The 27,737-nt window shown below is 44.3% G+C and overlaps 1 protein-coding gene across 1 annotated transcript in view; it reads left to right on the forward strand.

The window, feature by feature from the left end:
• LOC115458681 (X-ray repair cross-complementing protein 5-like) overlaps positions 1-27,737 on the forward strand; it is a 106,502-nt gene that overhangs the window by 9,642 nt on the left and 69,123 nt on the right. Inside the window, 1 exon segment of the mRNA XM_030188509.1 lies at positions 11,160-11,298. Within this exon segment, the coding sequence (XP_030044369.1) occupies positions 11,160-11,298 (139 nt within the window).

Genomic DNA, 27,737 nt, shown 5'->3' on the forward strand with positions numbered 1-27,737 from the left:
GGATGACAAAGAAATCATAGAGGATCAGATGGACTAAAATAAAATTAATGACCAGACAGAAGACAACATATTAATAATGCCATGTATTAAACATAATAAAAACGGAACAACAAGCATACATTGAAATGTCTATACGCAAATGCCAGGAGCCTGAGGCATAAGATGGGAGAGCTGGAGTACATTGCACACAATGAAAAACTGGATATTATAGGCATCTCTGAGACCTGGTGGAAGGAAGATAACCAATGGGACACAGTCGTACAGGGCTACAAATTATATCGTAGCGACAGGGTGGATAGGATTGGAGGAGTGGTAGCACTGTATGTAAATGAGAACCTTGACTCGGATAGGCTGCAAATATTGCAGGAGACAAAACCCCTATTTGAATCCTTGTGGATTGAAATTCCACGTGAAAAGGGGAAAAGGACGGTGATAGGAGTGTACTACCGTCTGCCTGGCCAAGACGAGCAGACGGACGCAGCAATGTCAAGGGAAATTAGGGAAGCGAATAAAAAGGGCAATGTAATATTGATGGGTGACTTCAATTATCCGGATATAGACTGGGTTAACGAAACCGGTTAACGCAAGGGAGGTGAAATTTCTTGATGAAATCAAGGACGGCTTCATGGAACAGCTGGTTCAGGAGTCGACAAGAGAAGGAAAAATACTAGACTTAATCATTAGTGGAGCTTATGATCTGGTGCAGGGGGTAATGGTGCGCAGGCCACTTGACAACAGTAATCATAATATGATCAGTTTTGATATTGCCTACGAAGTAAGTGAACTCAGGAAATCAAATACACTAGGGTTTAACTTTAGAAAAGGAGACTACAATAAAATGAGAAGCATGGTGAAAAAAAGACTGAAGGGAACAGCTCAAAGGGTAAAAAACTTGAATCAGGCGTGGATGCTGTTCAAAAACACCATCCTAGAAGTACAGGGCAAATATATTCCGCGTATTACAAAAAGAGGAAAAAAGACCAAACGTTAGCCGGCGTGGCTAAACAGTAAGGTAAAGGAAGCTATTAGAGCCAAAAAACAATCCTTCAGAAAATGGAGAAGGGAACCGACTGAAGAAAATAAGATAAAACATAAGGAATGTCAAGCCAAATGCAAAAAGGAGATAAGGAGGGCTAAGAAGGACTTTGAAAAAAAGTTAGTGTTAGAAGCAAAAACACAGCAAAACTTTTTTTTAGGTATATTAAAAGCAGGAAGCCGGCTAAAGAATCGGTAGGACCGCTGGGCGACTGTGGTGTTAAAGGGGCGATCAAGGAAGACAAAGCCGTAGCGGAGAAATTAGGTCCTGGGGAACTGAGGAACTGAGTTCGATTCCCAGCACAGGCAGCTCCTTGTGACTCTGGGCAAGTCACTTATTCCTCCATTGCCCGCCGCATTGAGCCTGCCATGAGTGGGAAAGCGCGGGGTACAAATGTAACAAAAATAAAATAAATGAATTCTTTGCTTCGGTCTTCACCGAGGAGGATTTGGGAGGGATACCGGGGCTGGAAAAAGTATTTGCAGCAGACGAGTCAGAAAGACTAAATGATTTCTCGGTAAACTTGGAGGATGTAATGGGGCATTTCTGCAAACTGAAAAGTAGTAAATCACCAGGACCGGATGGTATTCATCCCAGAGTATTAATAGATCTGAAAAACGAACTTGTGGAGCTACTGATAGTAATATGCAATTTATCCCTAAAATCAGGTGTGGTACCAGAAGATTGGAGGGTGGCCAATGTAACGCCGATTTTTAAAATGGGTTCCAGAGAAGATCCGGGATATTATAGACCGGTGAGTCTGACATCGGTGCCAGGAAAAATGGTGGAGGCAATTAAGAATAAAATTACAGAGCACATGGGCTACTGAGACAAACTCATCACGGATTTAGTGAAGGGAAGTCTTGCCTCACAAATCTACTGCATTTTTTTCGAGGGGGTGAACAAACGTGGACAAAGGGGAGCCGGTGGATATTGTGTATCTAGATTTTCAGAAGGCGTTTGACAAAGTTCCTCATGAAAGACTTCAAAGGAAACTGGAGAGTCATGGGATCGGAGGCAGTGTATTATTATGGATTAAAAGCTGGTTAAAAGATAGGAAAGCAGAGAGTAGGTTGAATGGTCATTATTCTCGATGGAGAAGGGTAGTTAGTGGGGTCCTTCAGGGGTCTATTCTGGGACCGCTGCTTTTTAACATACTTATAAATGACCTAGAGATGGGAGTAACTAGTGAGGTAATTAAATTCGCAGATGACACAAAGTTCAGGGTCGTCTCATCGCAGGAGGAGTGTGAAAGATTGCAAGAAGACCTCATGAGACTGGGGGATTGGGCGTCCAGATGGCAGATGAAGTTCAACATTGACAAGTGCAAAGTGATGCATGTGGGAAGGAGGAACCCTAATTACAGCTATGTCATGCAAGGTTCCGCTTTAGGAGTTACGGACCAAGAAAGGGATCTGGGAGTCATCGTGGATAGGACGTTGAAATCTTCAGCTCAACGTGCTGCGGCGACTAAGAAGGCGAACAGAATGTTGAGCGTTATTAGAAAAGGTATGGAAACCAAGCATGAGGATGTTATAATGCCGTTATATCGCTCCATGGTGCAACCGCACCTGGAGTATTGTGTTCAGTTCTGGTCGCCTCATCTCAAAAAAGATATAAAGGAATCGGAGAAGGTGCGGAGAAGGTAGTGACGGCAGCTAACCTTGCTGAGTTTAAAGGGGGTCTGGACAGATTCCTGAAGGAAAAGTCCATTGATCATTATTAAATTTTGGGTTTTTGCCAGGTTCTTGGGGCCTGGATTGGCCACTGTCAGAGACAGAGTGCTGGGCTTGATGGACCTTTGGTCTTTTCCCAGCGTGGCAGTGCTTATGTACTTATGTAATTACAGCAGTAAAAATATTCAAACAACAATATAAAGTATGGCGTGGAGGGGCATTTTCGAAAGGGACGTCCCAAGTTTTGATGAGGACATCCTCGCAAAATGTCCCCATCCAGGGGTGGGGAAACCCCTATTTTTGAAACAAGATGGATGTCCATCTTTCGTTTCGATTATACGGTCAGGGACGCCCAAATCCTGAAATTTGGTCGTCCTTAGAGATGGTTGTCACTAGACTTGGTCGTTTCTGATTTTTGGCAATAATCGAAACCAAGGACGTCCATCGCAGAAACGACCAAATCCAAGCCATTTGGTCGTGGGAGGAGCCAGCATTCGTAGTGCACTGGTCCCCCTGACATGCCAGGACACCAACTGGGCACCCTAGGGGGCACTGTGGTGGACTTCATAAATTGCTCCCAGGAACATAGCTCCCTTACCTTGTCTGCTGAGCCCCCCTAAAACCCACTACCCAAACTGTACACCACTACCATAGCCCTTACGGGTGAAGGGGGGCACCTAGATGTGGGTACAGTGGGTTTGTGGTGGGTTTTGGAGGGCTCGCTGTTTCCGCCACAAACGTAACAGATGGGGGATGGGCCTGGGTTCACCTGCCTGAAGTGCACCGCACCCACTAAAACTGCTCCAGGGACCTGCATACTGCTGTGATGGACCTGAGTATGACATCTGAGGCTGGCATAGAGGCTGGCAATCAATATTTTTAAAGATGTTTTTTGAGGGTGGGAGGGGGTTAGTGACCACTGGGGGAGTAAGGGGAGGTTATCCCCGATTTCTCTCCGGTGGTCATCTGGTCATTTTGGGCACCTTTTTGTGTATTGGTCGTAAGAAACACACGACCAGGTAAAGTGTTCATCAGGGATGTCCTTGTTTCTTTCGATTATGGGTCGAGGATGTCCTAGTGTTAGGCACGCCCAAGTCCCACCTTCGATACGCCCCCTTGAACTTTGGCCATCCCTGCGACGGAAAACAGTTGGGGACGTCCAAAATTGGCTTTCGATTATACCGATTTGGACGACCCTGTGAGAAGGACGCCCATCTTCGGATTTATGTTGAAAGATGAGCGTCCTTCTTTTTCGAAAATGAGCCCAATAGTATGCTACATTACAATGCCAACACAAACATTTTAACAGACAACCTAGCGTGTATGCAAAGATGGAACATATAGATAGGTATCGTTTTGGATAATATGCTGCAATCTTCTGTTCAGTGTTTGGCAGTGACCAAAAAAGCAAACAGGATGCTAGGAATTATTAGGAAAGGGATGGTGAATAAGACCGAAAATACTATAATGCCTATGTATCACTCCATGGTGCAACCGTACCTTGAGTATTGTGTTCAGTTCTGGTTAGCGTATCTCAAAAAAGATATAGTGGAATTTAGAAAAGGTTCAAAGATGAACGACCAAAATAATAAAGGGGATGAAACTCCTTCCGTATGAGGAAAGGCTAGAGCTCTTCAGCTTGGAAAAGAGACGGATGAGAGGAGATATGATTCAGGTGTAAAATCCTGAGTGGTGTAAAACGAGTAGAAGTAAATCAATTTTTTACTCATTCCATAGGTACAAAGATAGGGTCTCTCAAGAAGGTTACATGGAAATACTTTTAAAACAAATGGGAGGAAATATTTTTTCACTCAACAAATAGTTAAGCTCTGGAACTCTTTGCTGGAGGATATGGTAACAGCAGTTAGCGTTTCTGGGTTTAAAAAAGGTTTGGACAAGTTCTAGAGGAAAAGTCTATAGTCTGGTATATTGAGACAGACATGGGGAAGCAACTGCTTGCCCTGGGATTTGTAGCATGGATTGTTGCCACTATTGGGGTTTCTGCCAGGTACTTTTGACCTGGCAGTTGGCAACAGGATACTGGGCTTGATGGACCATTGGTCTGACCCACTATGGCTACTCTTATGTCAGGAGCAAGAAAATAAGGGACTAGTTAAAGAGAGTTGCAAATGAGGTCAGAAAGGTGCTTGAACCTTATCTTGGCTAGGGTAGGAGTGGATAAAGATGTCCTGCTATATTATGTGCAGCCAATGTTATTTACTTCTTCTATTAAAGGCCTGGTTGAGCAACCAAGCTTTCACCTGCTTCCTGAAGTAGAGGTAGTCTTGTTTTAAGCGGAGCCTTTCAGGGAGTGCATTCCAGAGTGTGGGGGCTACTCCGGAGAAGGCTCACTCGTGGGTATCACATTTTGTGATGTCCTTTGGAGAGGGTGTGGTTAGGGAATCTCCTTGGGAGGACGTTAGTGACCTTGAAGGTGTGTAGGGGGGGGGGGGGTGTCCTGTTCTTCAAATGCTTTGGGTCATCATTTTCTTTAAGGGCCTTGAAGATCAGTTTTAAATTTGGTTCTGTATTGGTAGCCAGTGAAGTTTATTCAAAAATGGTTTGATGTGGTCATGTCACTTACAACTTTCTATTAGTCTTGCTGTAGCATTTTGAATCAGTTGGGGTAGTCAGATGGTATTTTTGAACAGCTTCCACGCCTGATGTAAGTTTTTGACCTCAGTTGCCCCTCTAAGTTTTTTTTTTTTTCTTTTTCTTTCACCGTTCTTCTCATTTTATCATAGTCTCCGTTTTGAAAGTTAAATGCTAACGTATTGGATTTCCTATGTGTACTTACTCCAAAGCCGATATCAAATCTGATCATATGATCACTGTTATCAAGCAGCCCCAGCACCATCACCTCCTGCACCAGATGATGCACTCCACCAAGGACTAAGTCTAAAATTTTTCCTTTTTTTGTTGGCTCCTGTACCAGTTGCTCCATAAAGCAATCCTTTTTTTTTGTCAAGGAAGTTTACCTCCCTTTCATGCCCTGATGTTACTTTTACCCAGTCAGTATGGGGGTAATTGATAAAATGTCTAAGATCATCAAACTTCATTTACCTATGTTGCAAGTTCACCCTTGTTTTCGGGACTTAAGAGTGATTTTTGCATTTCAACGTAACAGCAATTTTAATGATACCTTATGTCCAGCAGAGGTTTGGAATCGAGATACGATCAGAAGACGTGAAGAGGGGTTTCATAGTGCTTGTGGTCATTGTTCTGTGTGTAATATTATGTTAGATTCTAACCAATTTATTCATCCAACTTCGGAAAAGATTTACAAGCTGTATGCTATAACGGACTGTACTTCAGTGAACGTAATATACATCATAATGTGCCCATGTGCATTATGTTATGTGGGTCAGACTTCTCGTACTTTAAAAACTCGGTTAATAGAACACAGACACTGTATCCAAGCTGGTAAGATATATGAACCTATGGTCTCGCACTGTATACAATATCATCATCAGTTTTCAGAATTGAGATGTGTTGTATTGGAACAAATGAGAGTTTCAAAAAGAAGAGGTGACATTAGACGTCTTTTAAGACAAAGAGAACAACGATGGATTTTTGAGTTAAAGACTGTCATGCCCAGGGTTTTAAATGTAGCGATTGAATGGAAAGCTTTCCTCTGACGAGTATGCTATGTGATTGGAAGATTCTTGAGTGACATCAGACGCTGAGTATATAAGCAGATTATGAAAGTGGAGAAGCTGTCCGCCATTTTTTGAACCAGAGCAAAGTGGAGACGGCGAGACGCTAAGAGCTTGGACTGTTCTTACATATGGAAATATTCCCCTGAAGCAGCTATATTGTAGCGAAACAGGGTGACCCTGTCGGGACTTTATAGAAGTGTGGAGTACAGTGTACGCGAGGCTGGGTTCATAATACAAAGTTGGATAATTCTTCAGCCAAGATAAGTACTCTCTCCAAGCCTTATAAATTGTGTTATTTAGGTCTCCTTTACAAGTGTTTGTAGAGCACATGGTTAAGCCAGTGGCAAAAGAGTTTTGTGGAGTTTTTTTTGAAGACATATGACTGATATGGTTCCCTCATTATACAAAAGGCTTGTCCTTTGACAAAGAGGTGTTTCTGTAATATCTGATGTCTTTTTTTTTTCTCCACGTTTTTGCTTTTGTTTGGATGATTGTTAAATTTTTTCGCCCAGGGGATGCCATAGTTGCTTGCAAACACATTGTATACAAGGTAGAAAGGTATATTTTTTGTGGGTAATTGAAATCACCCATTATTATAGTGTTTTCCAGTATGTTAGCCTCCCTAATTTCTGATAACATTTCTACATCTGTCCATCCTGGCCAGATGGATGGGAGTACACTCCTATCACTGTTGTATTCCCCTTTACACATGGACTTTCAATCTATATGGATTCCAAGATGTGTTTTATCTATTTGATTCAAGGCCCTCCTTAACATACAATGCCACTCTATCACTATGATATAATTGTACCCTGGTATGACAGTGTCCCACTGGTTATCCTCCTTCCACCAGGTCTCAGAGATGCCTATTATATCCAATTTTTCAGTTAGTGCAATATATTCTAACTCTTCCATCTTATTTCTTAGGCTTCTAGCATTCGCATATAGACATTTCAAACTGTTTGTTGTTCCTATTTACATCTTGCTCAGCAGTTCACTGTGTTAATTTGCAATCTTTTGTCTGATTTTTATTTAAGGACACCTGATTTACTATGGTCTTTTTTACAACCTCGTTATCTTTCCTGTTTTGGCGATATCTTTGAAAGATATCTTGTTCCGAACCATGTGTTTTTGAACAACTGTTGGCCTTCCCCCAGGTTCTAGTTTAAAAGCTTCTCTATCTCCTTTTTAAATGCCAATGCCAGTAGCCTGGTCCCACCCTGATTAGGGTGGAGCCCATCCTTCTGGAATAGGCTACCTCTTCCCCAGAATGTTGCCCAGTTCCTTACAGATCTAAAGTCCTCCTCCCTGCACCATCGCCTCATCCACACATTGAATTGAGACTCCGGAGCTCTGCTTGTCTTTTGTGCCCTGCGCGTGGAACGGGTAGCACTTTGGAGAATGCTACCCAAGAGGTTCTGTATTTGAGCTTTCTACCTGAGAGCCTAAATTTGACATCCAGAACCTCTCTCCCACATTTCCTATGTCATTGATTCCCACATGTACCAAGACAGCTGACTCCTCCCCAGCACTATCTAAAACCCTATCTAGATGACGTGTGAGGTCTGCTACCTTCACACCAGGAAGGCAAGTGTTTAGGCGATTACGTTCACCAGCCACCCAGCTATCTACATGCCTAATAATCGAATTGCCAGCTACAACAGCTGTCCTAACCCTTCCCTCCTGGGCAGTAGCTCCTGGAGAGACATCCTCTGTGCAAGAGGATATTGCATCCCCTGGTGTGCTTCTCTTGTCTACAGGATTACTTCCAGCTGCACCAAGGTGATGTTTTCCTTTTAGAAGACCTCCTTCCTCCAAGGCAGCACAGAGGCTACCAGATTGGAGGTGGGACTTCTCTACAATGTCCCTGTAGGCTTCTATGTACCTCTCTGTCTCCCTCAGCTCCTCCAGGTCTGCTACTCTAGCCTCAAGAGAACGAACTCGTTCTCTGAGAGCTAGGAGCTCTTTGCATCGAGTACACACATATGACATCTCACCAACTGGGAGATAATCATACTTATGATACTCGATGCAAAAGACTGGATAGACCCCCTCTCGCTGCTGGACTACTGTCTGCATCTTAATATTATTGAGTTCTTAACTTCTTAAAGTACTAGGGATATCAGATGAATATAAAGAGCCTTAAGACTGGTGTGATTTATTTAGTGTTTGCTTCTCAGAAACTAATTAAATGTAATTAAAACTCTAATGAAAACTCCCCTCTTTTTGTCTTATAAATGAAGAGTTGGGCTTGGGGTAGGTGGGAATGAGGACTGAACTAGGCCCTATGGTGCCTTCTAGAGAGTACCTGTTAATCCTGTGCAGAAAATTCAAGTTTTAAAACTATTGGGAAAAGGGTATGGAGACTAGCTGATAAAATTTGCTTTTTTTTTTTTTTTTAATTCTAACTGTGTTTATCAATATCCTACAATTCCTCTTTTAAACCTAATCTTTACGTTACCAAGCACAGAATAAAATATCACTTACCACAGAAATATTCTTTTGTCTCAGAACTTCTCAGAAAGAGAAGTTCATTTACCATTTCTCTTTGGGCTGACTGCAGTTGCGTTTTTTTCATAGTGGCTTGGCTACAAATTTTCCAAAGCTCATTGACTGGTAGGACAGGCGACCCTAGATCAGGGTGGGCAACCTTGATCGTGGAAGGCCACAACCCAATCGGGTTTTCAGGATTTCCCCAATGAATATGTATTTTTGTTCAAAACATAACTAAATTCACAGTCTATTCCAAAGTGGTAAATTTGCTGTAACACCTCAATCAAATCACCTACAAATTGTTATCATTAAATGATACTACTTTATTGAATACAAATATTTAAAAGCTAAAAAGCTTCATCTATATATTTTATCACTTCCTAGTTTCATTAAAATTTGCCAGTGTAGCTAAACACAGAATTGAGGGTCACAACCCCCCCACCCCCACCCCCATTCTCCTGTGAACAAAATTTCTTTCTTACAGGGTCATAAATGGATACTAGTGAGTTCCCGGTTTCCAAGTTCTTCTGTGTTCCCAAAAGTTGTTTCCAAACATTAAACCTTTTTGTCAGTGCCGGTTTCTTACCAAACTTCAAATTTGTAGTTGCTCCCTTCAAATTTAATATGATTTCTCTCTTCATGTACTGAACAGTTATAGGCCACCTTATACCAAGTCCAAAACCTCACAAACTGTTCATGTTTCAAAACCCAGTTGATGTCCGGACTCTACATGGTACCATGTTTTTCCACTGGGGTGTCATCAGGATCAGTCACTAAAATAAAAATATGAACCACTCAGATTCAATATTTTCTTCTTATTTTGTACATACAATGCCATTAATTCAATTTCTTACCTTATGTGCATTGTTAAAACACTCAAACCACCTCAAAATGGACTAAATCAACAGGTCGCTCTTAAACACTACCTGCTTGATCTCGGCTGCCACCGGAAATGACGTTCCGATATATTAACTCTTCGGATATATGCAATATGCCCATTGCTTGCTAATTAAGTTTTTCTAAACACACTTGTGTTATTAGTCTTTGAAGTCATAACTGTGACCATTCTGCTTCTTTGAGTCCTACCAGTTCCACAGTATTCCAAATATATATAAATTTCTGCTCCTTTTGCATTAAATTTGAAGCAATATCCCCCTTCCCCCTCATTACACTATGAGTCGCAAATCTGATGGTCAGTGGTGAAACTGATTCAAATGCATGACCAGAGGTACCGCCCATCGCTGCAAATTGCTTAAATGCTGAGCTATTCTACACTTCACTGGTCTGATGGTTTGACCAATGTACGTTTTTTCCACAAGGACATATGATTCCGTAAATTACTTGTTTACATTTAGATTTAGTATATGAACGTAATTTAAACTCTCCAAGTGTGTGAAATCTTGTCCCTCTCCGTTTCAATACTCAAGCAGCAATACACATATTGTCCGCACTTATAATGCCCACTGTGCTTAGTGAATATGTATGAGATCTATTTGTATGCAGTGCCTCCACTGTGTGTAATTACATCTCCTGCTTATTCATTGGGGAAATCCTGAAAACCCAGCTGGATTGTGGCCCTTGATGGCCCGATGTTGCCCACCCCTGCCCTAGATATTTCTCTAATTTGTGGAAGAAAGCTGTCACAGAATGACATACTGCTGTCACCTCTGTATACTGCAGCACAGCTTGTAAATGACACATTAGCAAGAGCAAAGAGCTTGTGGCTGGGCTGGAAAAAATGTCAGAAATCTTAAAAATGTAAAAGGAATAATGGGCTTTTGTTGTTTGGGCTGTCCTTTGCCTATTCTTTTAAAAGCAGAGGAAGAAAGAGTAAAGTTGTGGCAGAGGGAAGCTTTTAACATATTGTAGCATAAATATTGTAGCATAGCATGTCTTTTACATTTAAAATGAGAATATTTGATAATATTTTACTACATTTCAAAAATAAAAGGAAAAATCATTGTACAAAAGTGACACTTAGTGGCCAGATTTAGAGTCATTGCAGGACCTGGAAAGACCCTCTGATGTATGACTCCTGCTTTGTAGACACTGTAAAAGCTGAACTAAAAGCAAGTTGGGAGGGGATACAAACATTCCCTGGTAGTTGTGAATGATACCAGTTTCCAGCTTTAGGTCTGATTTTTGCTGATAGTCCTGAAGGAACAGGAAAAAAAACTGCTGGGTTCAGAACTGATACCAACTTAAAACTACAGAATAAATTTGTACTGGCTTTTCCATGAGAACTGTAATTTGATAGGGTCACAGAATGATTCATAATTGTGCTCTGTTTTCCAGTGCATCAGGAGTGTGTATACCAGTAAGATTATCAATAGTGAGCGGGATCTCTTAGGTGTGGTGTTCTTTGGCACGGACAAGCACAAGAACTCTGTGAATTTTGAGCATGTCTATGTCCTACATGAACTGGACACGCCAGGTAATTGAATGACCATTTTAAGTGTTCCAAGTTAAGTACAACAGATGTAACCCCTGATGAACTACTACCCTTTTATATTGTGAACTACTTCAGTGCAATATTTGCTTTAGTTTCCTGCATCTTTTCTTGTACTGCACCCTGCATCATTGTGTACAAAGGATTTAACTGTACAATCCTATGAATGTTTGTTAGTCCTGCCCTGCTGTCCTTTGAACATTATGGAACCCTGATCTCTTAACTGAGTCACTTTCTGGTCTTTGTAAGCAAACCTTTCATTTAAATGCATTTAGTCTCTCACAGTAATAGTCCGTATTTATGTAACGCTGACTGGAACCTTTCATTTTTGTTAAGCTTAATTTTTATATTGTGAAAATCAGCGAAAATTTTCAAGTTGATATTCTGCCTTTAGCTAAGTTACCTGTGCCAAAGTAGAGTACAATCAAAAACCAAACACAAATTTTAAAATGTTGAATAGTGAATACATAAATTAGAAATCCACCCCTTCCCCAATGCTTTTTTTTTTTTTTAAAAGAAACACCTTTAACTGCTTCCAAAATTGAAGAATATTCAACTCTATCCACAATATCAGAGGAAATTTGTTCCAGAACTGGGGCCTCATGATGTCAAATGCTTGCTGTCAATCAACAATCACTTCAACATGGGTATAAAAGACCTGTCAGCAAGGACCTACGTGCCCTTGGTGATTCATATAGGACAATAGCCTTTGCTAAATACTGTGGGACATCTCTATAATTGTACATTAAAAAATCAGTTTGAAATGAAGACATGCCTCAGTTTGACAGTCATGGGCTCCCTCAACAATCTGGTCACACTTTTTTCTTCCATAATAAGCTTGATAACCACATTCTGAACATTCCTCGGTTAACAGTGTAAAAACATATCAAGACCATAGCCGCTTTAAACAATGCAACGATTATAAAATTTTCCCATTTCTCCATCAACCAGTCTCTATCCTCACCTTACCCCCAATCCCCATCGCACCCATCCCTTCTACCTTTGAAAGATAGGTGGTTTAATTAGATCCAAGTCAGGAAGAGTTTAGCAGCGCACTACGTAAATGTTTGGTTAGAGGTCCTAGGAATGGGTCTCAAACCTGTAGAAAGTTATCCCCCCCTCTCACCCTTGACACACGACAAATAAATGCTCCTTATTGTTGCTAACAGATCAATCTAGGACTTGTAGGTTATGCCTGTCTGCCAGCAGGTGGAGATAGAGAACACAAAATGAGGTTGTGCCCTAATAGGCAGTGAACAGTGAAACGGCTAAGTATTCCTCTATCTCCAGCAGGTGGTGGGCGTGCCTTAGCACTTCTCCTGGATTGACTTAGACACTACACCTGGTCCAGTTCCCCTGGTGCCAGTTGGTAACAGCGGTTAGCGTATCTGGGTTTAAAAAAGGTTTGGACAAATTTCCTGGAGGGAAAGTCCATAGTCTGCTATTGAGACAGACATGGGAAGCAACTGCTTGCCCTGGGATTTGTAGTATGGAGTGTTGCCACAATTTAGGTTTCTGCTAGGTACTTTTGACCTGACTTGGCCACTGTTCAGAAAACAGAATACTGGGCTAGATGGACCATTGGTGTGACCTAGTATGGCTACTCTTATCGTCTTATGTATGTATTTATGGGTATTGCTAGTTGTCTTAGGCAGTGCAGGGAACACCTGGTGGTGCTGGGCATTTCCCCCTCTTCCCCCTCCCCCATCTGAACGGGTCTCCTTCCTGTATTAAAAAAAAAAATTGTAGAATTTCCTTGTCATCAGCAGCAGATGAATCCATTAACTGATGGGTTATGTCCACCTACCAGCAGGTGGAGATAGAGAACACTGAAAAACCATAGTGCTCTATGGACGGCTAGCTCCATCTGCCTTCAGTATTGCTCTATCTCCCAGCAGGTGTGGATGTAGCTTGATCAGCTCCTGGAAAAATTCTGCCAGGGGTGGCTCCTGTGCTTTTGCCAGTTGAAGCAGGGGTGTTGTGGCTTGTGGTGCCCACTTTGAAGGCATATAGGTTCGCCCTTTCCCTGCCTTACCTGTCCCCCTGCCTACCGGAGTACCTCTGTTGCTGCCTGCCTCCAACTTTCCTCACAGCATTAAAAAAAAAAAAAAAAAAAAAGGAATATGCATTGGTTCTGCGTGGCTATTCTGAGGCTATTTTCCACATGCAGCTTGACCGGAGCTCGTTTGACTAGGTCTTTTGAGGTGAGAGTGGTGCCCAGCTCCTCTGGGGAGGTCCCGTGGACGCCGTTCTGATTGGGGTAAGTTTTGCCGCGAAGCCGCCATTTTACTTATATAATTCCGTCCCTTCGGACGATGGCTGCTGAAGCAGTTAAACGCTGCTCCCGTTGTGGTAAACGTAGATCAGCAGCGGGGCTCTGTAAGATGTGCTCTTTAGACGCTAGAGCTAGTACGAGCATGGCGAGCGATGATTCTTCCTGGTAAATGGAGCTGGCAGCGGGCGCCATTTTGTAAGCGCCGCACGCCTCGACCCTCGCTGTTGCAGAGGAGTCTGAGTGCAGGGGGACGCTTCGGTTAAAGGCTACCAGAGGAGCTCCCGTTCCCGTTTCTCCTGATTTGGAGACGGAGGGTCAGGGTGAGTGTTTCTCCCCGGAGTTTGTGCTTTTAATGCATAAAGCTTTCATGCTGAAAAGAGCTCTGCCGCACGTGTCTGACACTGCGCTGCTACCTGGTTTCCCCCCGGGTGTTGATGGCCCGGGGCTGGCTGATTCCCCCGAGCGTTGGAAGGACGCAAAACACAGACTGGTAAATTCCCTGTCAGAGAGTGGCGCACTTCTCTCTCCCCCCACCCCCCCCGTGGTCGAGCGGTGTGGATTCTGAGGGTTCTGGCAGGGCCTCTTGGTCTGAAGAGCCAGAGGAAAGTGCCGGTTTGCCATGGGATCTGGATGATCCCAATGCTGTGAGGATTTTCCACCGCGATGAGCTGCCAGCGCTCATTTCGGACGCCTTGCAGGCCCTCTCGATTGATGATCCTGCCAAGGGCGAGGCCTCCTCTGGTAATCCGAGGATGGCGAGTACTAAGAAGCCTGCTCGAGCCTTTCCTGTGCATGACTCCATCCAAGAGCTTATTTCAGCTCAATGGTCTGAAACCGAAGGGCCTTTGAAAGTGGCCAGGGCTATGGGTCAGCTTTACCCTCTAAGTGAGGAGCACTTGGCCCCTTTGGAGATGCTTAAAGTGTTCGCCTTGGTCACGGCGGTGACTAAGAGGACCACCCTCCCCTTAGAGGGAAGGGTTGCCCTGAAAGATATACAGGACCGGTGGCTTGAATCCGCGTTGAAACGGTCATTTGAAATCTCTGGCCTCGCCTTAAGGGCTTCTATATGCAATTCCTATGCTGCCCGGGCCTGCCTTTCTTGGTTACAACGGGCAGTGGAACAGCCCGCTGATGGTGCGGAGTCCCTCGCTGAGGTTGCACCGCGGATGGAGTCGGCCCTGTCATTTTTGGCTGACGCCCTCTATGATCTGGTCAGAGCTTCGGCTAAGCAGATGTCTGTGGCAGTTGCGGCCCGCCACCTTCTATGGCTATGGCATTGGGCGGCTTACATGGCTTCAAAGCACAGGCTGGTGAAGCTTCCCTTTCGGGGCCACTTGTTATTTGGAGAGGAGCTGGAGAAGATTGTGAAAGACCTGGGGGACCCTAAACCCTAGCGCTTACCCGAGGATAGGCCGAGGCCTTCTTCCAAGGATTCTTTGTGGCCCTCCTCTTCCAGACCTCGCTTCTTTGAAGCTCGCAGATATCGCCCGAGGCGCTCTGCTGGGGTTTCTCAACGTGCCATTTTCAGCAGAGGAACAAGCGTTCCGCAGCGGCCGGTTCAAGGCCTGGAGTTGGGTGCTGGTCCATTCCTCGATTCCTGCAGTAGGAGGACGTCTTTCCCTCTTTCTCGAGGAATGGACCAAGATTACCTCCGATCAGTGTGAGTCCTGGACCTGATCAGAGAAGGTTACCGATTGGAATTCAGCGCCCCGGTGAGATATGTGTTTGTGGAGTCCCGATGCGGTACTGCCGTCAAACGGGCGGCGGTAGAGGAGACCTTACAAGTCTTGTTGCACCTTGGAGCAGTGATCCCTGAGCCTCCCACCAAACGCAGCTGCGGTCGCTACTCCATTTACTTTGTGGTGCCTCGGAAAGACGGGTCTTTCCGACCGATCCTCGACTCAGTCAACGAGGCTCTAAGAGTGCGACATTTTCGCATGGAAACCCTGTGCTCCGTCATTGCGGCGGTACAGCCAGGAGAATTTCTCATGTCTCTGGTAAAATATCAAATAAGAATAAAGTAAACCAAAATCAATAGTTCTGGATTAATGCTAACAATTACATGGGGTCTAGCTGGTAAAAGTGGTACCGTGAACACCTCTGGCTGACTCTTGCAAACTACCAAGTGGAGTGAAGGAGTAGCTTAGTGGTTAGTACAAGATTTTGATTATGGGGAACTGGGTTCAATTCCCACTGCAGCTCCTTGTGACTATATGGGCAAGTTACTTAGGAGTCCTTTTACTAAGCTGTGGCAAAAGGAAGCCTGCACTGGTGTCAGCATGTGTTTTGGACACACACGGAGGCCCCCTTTTTCCTAAGTGGCACTGCCCAATTACCGTCGGGTAAACACCGGCACTACAAAAATTAAAATATTTTTGTAGCGCCGGAAATGGTGCGCACTGGGAGGTGGGAAGTACCACCAGGCTGCTGTGGTAGCCTGGCGATACTTCTGGTTTAGCGAGTGGTAAGCCCGCACTGGGATTACCACTGCTTAGTAAAAGACACCCAAATCCCTCCATTGCCCCAGGTACAAAATAACCACCTGTATAAAATATGTAAACCATTTTGTAACCACAGAAAGGCAGTATATCAATTCCCATCCCCCCTTTACCACAGTTTTAGACTTACTCATGCCAACCACTGCAACTAACTCCTTTATCTACATACAAATTAATTTAGATTTTAGGTATTTTGGTGAATAATCGTCTGTTCTAGCGCTTATTCCCCTCTGCTCTGAAACTCGTAGGGGAGCTTCAAACCACTGCTGCATTTAGGTTCATCAGAGGAAGGTTTCACCTGCTGCATAAGGCGAGCTGCTAGGCTGCTCCAACAGGAAACAAGAAGGAGCTTTGCAATTGTAAAGCATCTGTTCACGCTTTCCAAAAATACTAGGACTAGGGGACATGCGATGAAACTACAGTGTAGTACATTTAAAACAAATAGGAGAAAAATTTTCTTCACCCAACGCATAATTAAACTCTGGAATTCGTTGCCTCAGAACGTAGTGAAGGCGGTTAGCTTGGCAGAGTTTAAAAAGGGTTTGGACGGTTTCCTAAAGGACAAGTCCATAGACCGCTGCTAAATGGGGAAAATCCACAATTTCGGGAATAACATGTATAGAATGTTTGCACGTTTGGGAAGCTGCCAGGTGCCCTTGGCTGCTCTCAGGGACAGGATGCTGGGCTTGATGGGCCTTTGGTCTTTTCCCAGTATGGCGTTACTTATGTACTTATGTACCTAAAAGAAGCTTACTTGCACGTCTATTTGGCCCCCGCATCAACGGTTTCTCCGGTTTGCGTTGTTGGGAAAACATTTCCAGTTTCGGGCCTTGCCTTTTGGCCTTGCCACAGCTCCCTGCAACTTTTCCAAGGTTGTGGTGGTAGTAGCTGCTTTTCTCAGGCGACAGGGTATCTGGGTTCACCCGTACCTTGACGACTGGCTCATCAGAGCGGATTCGGCAGACGAAAGTCATCTGGCCACAGCCAGAGTGGTCTCAGTACTGCAATCTCTGGGCTGGGTCGTCAATATACCCAAAAGTCACCTAACCCCCTCTCAATCTCTCAAATATTTGGGGGTTTGTCTTTCTACCCGACCAAAGGCGGTGCAAGCTTCAGAATCAGGTCCGTCTGCTCCTGCGGATGCCTCGCCCACGAGCTTGGGACTTTGTCCAGCTGCTGGGGTCGATGACGGCCACTTTGGAGGTAGTGCCATGGGTGAGAGCAAACTTGAGACCTCTGCAGATTGCCCTGCTTCAACGATGGTCTCCAATGTCCCAGGATTGTCAACGCAGACTCACGTGGCTCCCTGCGGCCTGGCTCAGTATGGAGTGGTGGCTCTCAAACAGCATGCTGCGGTGAGAAATGCCGCTGGCTCTTCCCTCTTGGTGCCTGGTGATAACCGATGCCAGCCTGGTCGGCTGGGGAGCACATTGCAAGGGAAGCTAAGCCCAGGGCCTGTCAAGTGGTTCATCAATCGCTTGGAACTGAGAGCAATATTCCAGGCTCTTCTGGCCTTTCACAAGACTCTGGAGGGGCTGACTGTCAGAGTTCTGTCGGACAATACGACAGATGTGGCCTACATAAATCGACAGGGTGGCACTCAGTGCAGAGCACTGGCCGCGGAGGCCGCTCAGATGTGCCACTGGACCGAGCTACATCTGCAGCTTCTGTCAGCAGCTCACATAGCAGGTCAGAGCAACGTGCAAGCCGATTTTCTAAGCAGGCATCAAATCGACCCAGCGGAGTGGGAACTGGCAGACAGTGTTTCTTCAGATCTGTGTCAAATGGGGAACGCCCGTAGCGGATCTAATGGCATCAAGTGCAAATGCCAAAGTCCCGTGCTTTTTCAGCAGACAGAGATGTCCTCACTCGGCGGGGTTGGATGCCTTGGCTCAACCCTGGCCTCCGGGCCTCCTGTATGTGTTCCCTCCTTGGCCCTTGATAGGGCGAGTCCTCCTGCGAATTCGGCTACATCAAGGAGTGGTGATTCTCATTGCCCCGGGTTGGGCCAGACGGCCATGGTATGCGGATGCTGGTGGAGGCCCCTCTTCCTTTGCCGCTGGTACTTAACCTGTTGATGCAGCGCCCAGTGACCATGGAGGATCCCTGCCGCTTTGATCTTACGGTATGGCTCTTGAAAGGGCGCAATTGAGAGAGAGAGGCTATTCTAACAAAGTCATCTCCACTCTCTTGCAGGCCCGCAAGCGGTCCACTTCTGTTGCTTATGCTCCGATCTGGCGCCAGTTTGAGGTATGGTGTGTTTCAAAGGCGATCACACCCAGGAGGGCTACAGTCTCGCCAATACTGGAGTTTTTGCAGGATGGTTTACAAAAAGGCTTGGCCTAAAATTCCCTGCTAGTGCAAGTGGCAGCATTGGCATGCTTTCGAGAGAAGGTCTCTGGCCTTTCCCTGGCCGCTCATCTGGACGTTGCCCGATTTCTATGAGGGGCGCTCCGGCTTCGCCCGCCAGTGCGGCTGCCGTGTCCAGCTTGGAGCCTGGGGCTGGTGTTGAAGGTGCTCCAGTGTTTGCCCTTTGAGCCACTGAGGCGAGCTTCAGAGAAGGATGTGACTCTAAAGACAGTCTTTTTGGTGGCCATAACTTCGGCGAGACGTGTGTCTGAGCTCCAGGCTCTGTCCTGTCGAGATCCCTTTCTGCAATTCTCAGAGTCCGGAGTTACGATGCGTACTGTACCTTCCTTCCTGCCTAAGGTGGTTTCAGCGTTTCACCTAAACCAGCCCATTTATCTGCCCTCCTTTACTAGGGAGGAGTTTCCGGAATCTTTTGGGCAGTTACATCTTCTGGATGTTCGCAGGGCTCTCTTGCAGTATCTGCAAATGTCAAATGACTTCAGGACCTCTGATCACCTTTTTGTCTTGTTGTCAGGTCCTCGAAGAGAGCCTCCAGTGTCTAAGGCCACTATAGCCCGTTGGCTCAAGGAAACCATTTTTTCTGCGTACCTGCTGTCAGGGTGGTCTACTCCTGACGCATTTAAAGCGCATTCCACGAGAGCGATTTCCTCTTCGTGGGCCAAAACAGGAGCACTCTCTCTTCAGGAAATCTGTAGTGCGGCTACTTGGGCTTCTAAGCTCTCCTTCATCCGGCATTACAGGCTGTATGTTGCAGCAAAGCGGGACGCGCAGTTTGGAGCGCAAGTGCTTGCTCGGGGAGTGACAAGATTCCCGCCCTACCTAGGGAGTGCTTTTGTACATCCCATCAGTTAATGGATTCATCTGCTGCTGATGACAAGGAAGGGAAAATTAGGTTCTTACCTTGGTAATTTTCTTTCCTTTAGTCACAGCAGATGAATCCATGATCCCTCCCTGTCTATTTGTTCAGTTGTTTCCTGCAGACATGTTCCCTCATTGGGAGAAGTTGGAAAACAGTCTTCAGGATTTCTGTTCTGTTACAGGATGTTGAGATCGTCCCTCCTTTGTGTGATTATTGCTCCTGTTCTGGGGCATTCGTTCGCTGTGAGGAAAGTTCATGTTATTCTACTTTGAGGATACACTCTGCTTTGGAAGTTTCGAATACTGAAGGCAGATGGAACTAGCCGTCCATAGAGCACTATGGTTTTTCAGTGTTCTCTATCTCCACCTGCTGGTAGGCGGGCATAACCCATCAGTTAATGGATTCATCTGCTGTGACTAAAGGAAAGAAAATTACCAAGGTAAGAACCTAATTTTCCCTTCAAAAGGGGGGGTACATGTCTTTTTAAAGAGTTGGTTCAGCCTCTGTACAGAGAAACCTTTCAGTGTCCCTTCGTCAGGTTGACTCTCAGGTGTGATGAATAGGATTTTCTTTCTGAGATTGGGGCTGCTTGGCATCTTCTAATGGTGCCTTTTGAATCTCTTGAGCTTTGTTCAAAATGGGGGGGCATGCTAATTGGTGTTGGGTCACTGCAGCGTTTGCTCTTCCTTTCCATGGAGTCATCGGCAATTTTGGGGGGCCTCAGCTGACTTGGGCTCCGTTTCGGACCATGGCTTCCTGAGTATGGGAATGGCGGCCATTTTGGAGCAGTGCACACTTACTGCAGTTCCCTCCTCCTAGGCGGCTCCTCATGCTGTGATTCCTTTTCAGCAGCCTGCTTCGGGGGCTGTTCAGGGGGCTTCAGGTATGCAACACTTGAGCCCTTCAGAATTGTTGGATACAGATGTGCCCTTTTCTCCATAATTTGTTTTGTTGACGCACCAGGGTACAAATTATATCGCAATGATAATGTGGATCAAATTGGAGGGGGTGGGCTGCGCTATATGTTAGAGGGAATTGAGTCGAGCAAAATTGTAAAATTCTGCAGGAAACAGGTAGCAATGTGGAATACTCTTTCCCTTCCATGTGTGAAGGGAGAGTATACTGGTAGGGCTGTACTACCCGTCTGCTGGGCCAGAAAGAAATGAATAAAATGCTAACAAATTAGGAAAGCTAGCAAATTTGGCAACAGTATAATGGTGATTTTCAGTTGTCAACCTAATCAGGAGCAAGAATTCTAAACCAAGAAAATCACAATAACAGTTCTTGTTACTTATTCTTGTGATAATGCCCACCAAACCACAAAAATAATGGAGAAAAAAAGACCTCAATGCTTTACATGTATCCCCTTCTCATTCCAACTTAAGGATGGATAGCATACCATCATGGATCTTGAAAAAACTCCACTAAAAATAGCAATATTTTGAGAAATGTTGTGCCTATGAACAGTGGAATTTCTCCTGATGTAGCCACAGAGGCGAAACAGGAAATCCTATCAAGAGAGCTATTGAGTTATTTCTATTAAGCTGGGAGCTTTTGCATTAAATTTTCAAGAGATACCCTGAAATTGGGCTAAGTGCACGTTTATTGTATTCTTAGCTCATAGATTTGGACTGAGCTGTTCCCTTTTCACAGGTTTAAGCCATACCATTGGATAACTTTTTGCATAGTAAAGCATGAATTAAATGGTTGCTATTTTTAGTGGAATTCTTTTTGAGACCTGTGATGGTGCACTGTCTACTGTGAAGTTGGAATGAGAAGGGTATATATGTACAGCATTCTAAGATCTTATATTCTCCACTAATTTTGTGGTGTGGGTGAGTGTTATCCTGGGTTGGTTAACTTTGATAAGTAACAAACATTGTTATTGTGATTTTGTTGATTGGATGATTGTCACATCAGGGAATGCTAGGGAGTTAAAATTCCTAGATGTAATAAATGACTGCTTCTTGGAGCAACAAGTCCGTGAACCGACAAGAGGGGGAGCTATTTTAGATCTAATCCTTATTGGAATGCAGGACTTAATACAACAGTGTTGGGTCCACTGGGAACAGCGATCATAACATGATCGAATTTGACTTAACTGGCGTGTGAAGTCCCTAAGGAAATCTACTGTAGCAGCATTTAGTTTTTGAAAATTATGATAAAATGAGGAAAATTGTTTTAAAAAAGCTAATGGGATCCAAAGCTAAGGTTAGAACTTTAAATCAGTCATAAATGTTGTTTAAAAATACCATCTTGGAAGCCCAGACTAAATGTATTCCACGTATTAAAGAACAAATGATAGCATGATTAAAGGGAGAAGTGAAAGAGGCTATTAAAGCCAAAAGAACATCCTTCAAAAAATGGAAAAAGGATCCAAATGAGGAAAACAAGAAGCAACTAAGCACTTGCTAGTTAAATGCAAAACATTGATAAAGAAGGCTAAAAGAGAATATGAAGAGAAACATGCCACAGAGGTGAAAACTCCTAGTAATAACAGCCTGTGAGGGAAACCATGGGACTGTTGGATCATCAAATAGTGAAATGGGTATTTGGGGAGGACAAGGCCATAGCAGAGAGACTGAATGAATTCTTCTCTTTGGTCTCTACCAAAGAAGATGTAAGAGGTCTACCTGTACTAGAAATGGGTTTCAATGGTGATAATGCTGAGGAACCTAGAATATGTAATGAGCCAAATTGACAAATTAAAGAGTAGTGTGGGCGAGGATCCAAGATGGTGCTGGAGAGCGGACGCACATCGTGAGTGCTCCTGAACCTCAAGTTTGGGTTGGTAGTTTGGTGCGTCCCCAAGATATGGGGAAAAAGGGAAAAATCGGTACCCCAGCCTCCTCGGGACCGATTGGGAACCCCCCCCACACGCCAACCTACCTTGGAGCAATACGGAGTTCGGATGTCGGGTGTCCCAACGAATACTCCAGGGGAAACCAGGCAGATAGCCATGAACACCAGCACGGAGGGAGCTACCTTAAACCCTCCTCCGCAAGGCATGACCCCGCCGCAACCCGGAAGCAACGGTGTGTTGGATAGTGAACACTTGGAGACGTCCGGAGTGGGCTTGGTTGTCCAGGCGCTCGGAGGAGGCTCCCCCACTGAACTTTTTGCTGGAGAAATATCGGATGGGGCTACGAGGGTTACCGCAACGCCTACACTGCCCAGAGAAAGAGCTCCCGGGGGAGATTGCTGTTCGGTAAGACCTGCTATAGTCACTCTAGACGCTCTCTAGAACTTAAGAATAATTTTCAACAATTGTCCAATAAAGTTGAAGAACAAAAGAATGACTTTAAAAGATTAGAATTTGAGATGAAATCATCTAAGGAAGTAATAACTACATTGATTAAGGAGAAAAATGTGACTGCTAAGAAAATGGAATCTCTTGAAAATCAGCTCAGGAGAAATAACCTAAGATTTCTTAATTTTCCTGTATCTACGTTTATCTCTCCGTTGGAACTGTTAAAGAAATATTTCTTAGAAATTTTAGGAATTGCAAAAGATAATTCTCCGCCGGTTTACTATATAAAAAGAAATTTGAGATTAAATGGTCAAAGGCCTAGTGAGGCTTTAAATGTTACTGAATTGCTAGAAACATCAGTTGAACTTGAACGAGCAACTTTACTTGTCTCTTTCGCTTTTGAATTGGACAAAACAAATGTTTTGCGTTTATATTTCCGACATATGAATGAAGTGTTCATGGGATCGAAGGTAAATGTATTTCCAGACCTGTCTAAAGAAACACAGTTGAGAAGGAAGGAGCTCTTGGCGTTTAAACCAAGAGTGATAGCCCTAGGGGCGACCTTCTTTGTTAAATTTCCTAGTAAGTGTTTAATTTGTTATGAAACTAATAATTTTCTTTTTACCGACCCCAAGAAACTTCAAGAATTTGTAGTAAGTAAAGAAAGTATGAGAAACCCCTCTGGTGTAGTAAACCAGAATAATGCTACTGTCTGATTGTATTGTTGGGATACCTTCCGCTCTAATAGCAGATTGTAATTGCAAATTATTTTATTTTTTCCTATATCTTGGATCTCCATGTTGTGGACAAAAGCAATTTGGAAACTTTCTTTCAATGTAGTATTTCTTATTGTATAATTTTCAGATATTCTAATAACTATTTCGTTTATGAATGTTATAAAAGATAATCAATAAAGAAATTTAAATATAAAAAAGAGTAGTAAATCACCTTTGTGTAGTCCCATCCCTTTCCCCTGGGGAGGGAAAAACACTTCAGCCCTAGGGGGCTGGAATAAGAGAGACAATCAGACTTAGGTGTAGGTGCAACCAGTAAAAATCTTTAGTGGTATTTCACTAAGCCAGTACAAAATAATTGTTCTCTCTGGAGCAGGATGTCACACAGAAAAGCCAGACGCAAAGATTGAATAACAAAATCTGCTCAGCAAAACTTTCTCAGTCTTCATTTATATACTGTTACAAGTTTAATTTCTCCTAATCTAACTTGTGTTCATATATGGATTTTCCTGTTTCCTTCCATTACACAATATAGTAATCTGTTATTTTTTATATATGTACAAAAATGGCAATTTCCTCTATTCTATCATCCTCTCCTGCTTTTGTTCACATGCACACTTAGTTGCCATTGGCTAATTCCTTAGCAGTAAAGTGTGATCCCAGCGTGCAAAAACCATGTTAACAAACAAGTAGTATGAAACACCTGGGGGCTCATTTTCAAAGCACTTAGCCTTACAAAGTTCCATAGTAACCTATGGAACTTTGTAAGGCTGAGTGCTTTGAAGATACGCCTCATAGTGTCCTTCTTCTCTGAACCCATATTTCCGGTGGAACATCTTGCACTTTGGAGGGTCCTCGGTCTCTCTTCACCATCAAGGTTGTATCCATTTGTATCTGCCATATATGGGCCGCATAGCCTCAGTTCTTCCTTTGTTTCTCCTTGACATGTGACCAATACTTTCCATGTACTGATCAAGCACTCTGCTTACATGCAGCTGCAGGGAGAAACTAAATTTATGCTGATGACAGCAAATCTGAGGGCTAGCAGGCCCATCTTACAGGACTAGTATAGGGAGGAATATACACCTGGACCAGATGGTATACACAATAGAGTACTGAAAGAACTCAATCATGAAACTGTTGATCTGCTGTTACAGATGTGTAAAGGAAAGGGATAGAAAATAAAACAAAGAATAATATAATGCCTCTATATTGGTGTATGGTGCAAACTCACCTTGAGTATTGTGTGCAATTCTGGTCGCTGTATCTCAAAAAAGATAAAGCAGAATTAGAAAAGGTTTAATAAGGAGATCACGTGATGAGTTGAAGGGAGCAGACGTGGTATAGCTCTCTTCTGAGGCCTCGCCCTGTCACCCGCACCCAGCATAGAGGGCCACGGTTTCTAACCACCACCCCAAGAGGAGGAGACTGAAAAGGACTTTATGGACCTGTTTGTCACTCGTTCAGAATCCAGCATGCCTCCAAAAAGCGGGAAGAAAGAGGAGAAGACTAGACTGCTCGATAACAAGATGGCCGTAAACCCGGCACCAGAGAAAATCCCTGCGGAGTTTACCGACGCGCAGTTACAGCAACTGACTGTGGTTGTAAAGTCGGCAATGGAACCGCAACTTCAACAACTCCAGCAACTCTCGGGTCAACTCACCTCCCTTGAATCGCTATTGGCGGAAACCACAAAGCGAACGGGTGAGTTAGAACAGCGAATGTCGACGGTGGAGGACGAGGAGGCCGGAATGTAGTCGCGGTTGACGGAGCTCACAGAGTTGGTGCAGAAACACACCCAGCTTGTAGATGAATTGGAAAATCGATCGAGGCGGCATAATTTGTGGATTATCGGGTTCCCGGAATCCACTCCGGAACACCACTTATCAGAAGTACTAGAGAAGTGGCTAAAATCGGAATTCGCCTTGTCGGATAGTGTTGAGCCATTGTGCCTTGAACGAGCCCATCGAGTGGGACTCAAGTCACGCCCAAATCAGTGACCAAGAGTAATTATGATAAAAGTACACAATTACATCCATAAAGTGGAAATCTTACGTGGGATGCAGCAGAAGAGAGACTCTAGCTTTTGAAGGTACGCCTGTTAAAATATTCCAGGAGTTTTCTGCTGCACTTCAAGAACGACGCCAAGCATTTGGACCTATATGTAAATCTTTAGCTCTCACTAAACAAAGATTCGCCTTGATATATCCTGCGATCCTAAAAGTATATTACCAGGAGAAATGGCAGACCTACAGAGCACCGCAGGAGGTTCCAACAGACTTACTTAGATCTCCTCCTCCTTGAGGATTAAACTTTAATAACCAGAGAGATCTGGGTGATAAAGAGTTCTAACTGTTGAAGTTGTGAGTATGTTAGTGGAACAGGCTAATTTAATGAAGGTTAAACAACTTGCTGTCCTGGGGTGCGGGGTGGTGGGGGAGAGGGGAGGCCACCATCATTGATTTCCATAAGAGTTACAGTTTGGTTAATGTGTAGTAGCAGGTTGGATAAAGGATTGGGTCAGGGAGGGGGGTTGAGATCATGATTTATGCACATTTTACGGGACATACTGGGTTTACACGGGACCTACATATAATACCGGGTTTTATAGATACGGGGTGGCGAACTAGGTCACAGGGTTCCTTGGGCGAGGCTGGGCGCCCGAGGAATGGCATTAAACCTTTAGAATCTGCGGTGGATAAGTTGCACAAATGTAAAAGTTAAGTCCATACGCTTCATCACGTGGAACGTGGGAGGCATTTCAACTCCGATTAAAAGAGCGAAAATACTAGCAGCACTGAACTGGCATAAAACAGATGTGGGTTGCCTACAGGAAACTAGACTCTCGGCGGCAGAGCACGCAAAGTTAAAGCGCCAGTGGGTGGGAGAGGTCTACTCATCCGCATTTGGTGATCGTAAGGGTGGGGTGGCCATATTAATCCGGAAAGGCCTGGCGGTCAAGTCTGAGGTAGTAGAAGTGGACCAGGGCGGGCGCTATATTTTGATTTGGGTGTGGGAATTTATGATACTGGGCTTATATGGCCCAAATACCTATGATCCTAAATTTTTAGCTCAGTTAATCCGAGTGTGTATGCCCTACCTCTCGATGCAGCTCATGGTGATGGGTGACTTTAATCTGGTGTCCCATCCACAATATGACTGTTCCAACCCTCATTCAGCACATAGAGGAGGTCCGCGATCACATGCTCTTTCTCATTTCATGCAAAAACTCAATTTGGTGGATACGTGGCGTAGTTTCCATCCAACAGAACGAGACTACACCCACGAATCACGTGCCCATGGGACTTCCTTCCGACTTGATTACATATTATTTTCTCACACCACCTTTCCATGGGTGTTGAATGTGGAAATTGGTCCGGAGGAGGTCTCGGACCACTCTATTGTGTGGATGGATGTGGAGTCCCCCGGGTTCTACCAGCAGGCGAGGAGGTGGAAGTTCCCAATTCACCTGTACCAAGATAAAGATTTTAGATCATATCTAGCTCAGAAATGGGAAGATTATACCAACAATAATGATCAACATAAGGATCAACCTGGCCTATTTTGGGCAACTGCTAAAGCAGTGCTGCGAGGCGATGATATAGCCTATGTCTCAGCTCATAACAAAAAAATTGCCTCAGCAATATTAAAGTTAGAAAAAGACCTTAAAAGAGCTAAAAAGCAACATCTTAAACACTCTACTACATCCACAAAGTAACAGCTCCACACAGTCCAGGTGGCCCTTAATTCTTTATTACATCAGAAAGCCCGACGTTCCATGGCATATCAAAAATACAAATTTCAACGATATGGGGATCGGTCGGGGGCCTTTTTAACGAGATTGGTTCAGTCCGGGGGACCGCGGAAGCCAATTGTTACCCTTAGAGACCATAGGGGGAAACTCCATAATAAGAGTGAGGAGATAGCTGGAATCTTTAAGAACTTCTTTAGCTCTTTATATGAGTCATCTCATCTCAGACCGCAGGCTGCAAAGAGACCATTCAATTTTTAGATCAGGTAGGCCAGCCGCACTTGACAGAACAGGAGCAGAGTGACCTAGAGCTTCCTTTAAATCTTAAAGAAATACAAGATGTAATTAAATCCCTACCTGTGGGATCTGCGCCTGGGCCAGATGGATACTCAGGGGAGTTCTATAAGCTGTTGCCCCCCTCCTTCTACCCCAGGATACATGACTTTTATGAACAGATCATTGGGGAGGGTAAATTTCCATCATACTTCAATAAGGCATTCATTACGTTAATTCATAAACCAGGCCGCCCGGAGGATCAGGCTAATTCTTATAGACCTATCTCCTTAATCAATGTCGATCTCAAGATCCTGGCCAAAATCATAGCGAATCGACTATCAAACATTCTGCCCAGATTGGTTGGAGAGGAGCAGGTGGGCTTCGTCAAAACCAGACAAGCGGCTAGTAATG

Source organism: Microcaecilia unicolor, unplaced genomic scaffold (genome assembly GCF_901765095.1).
Source record: "Microcaecilia unicolor unplaced genomic scaffold, aMicUni1.1, whole genome shotgun sequence".
Classification (NCBI taxonomy): domain Eukaryota; kingdom Metazoa; phylum Chordata; class Amphibia; order Gymnophiona; family Siphonopidae; genus Microcaecilia; species Microcaecilia unicolor.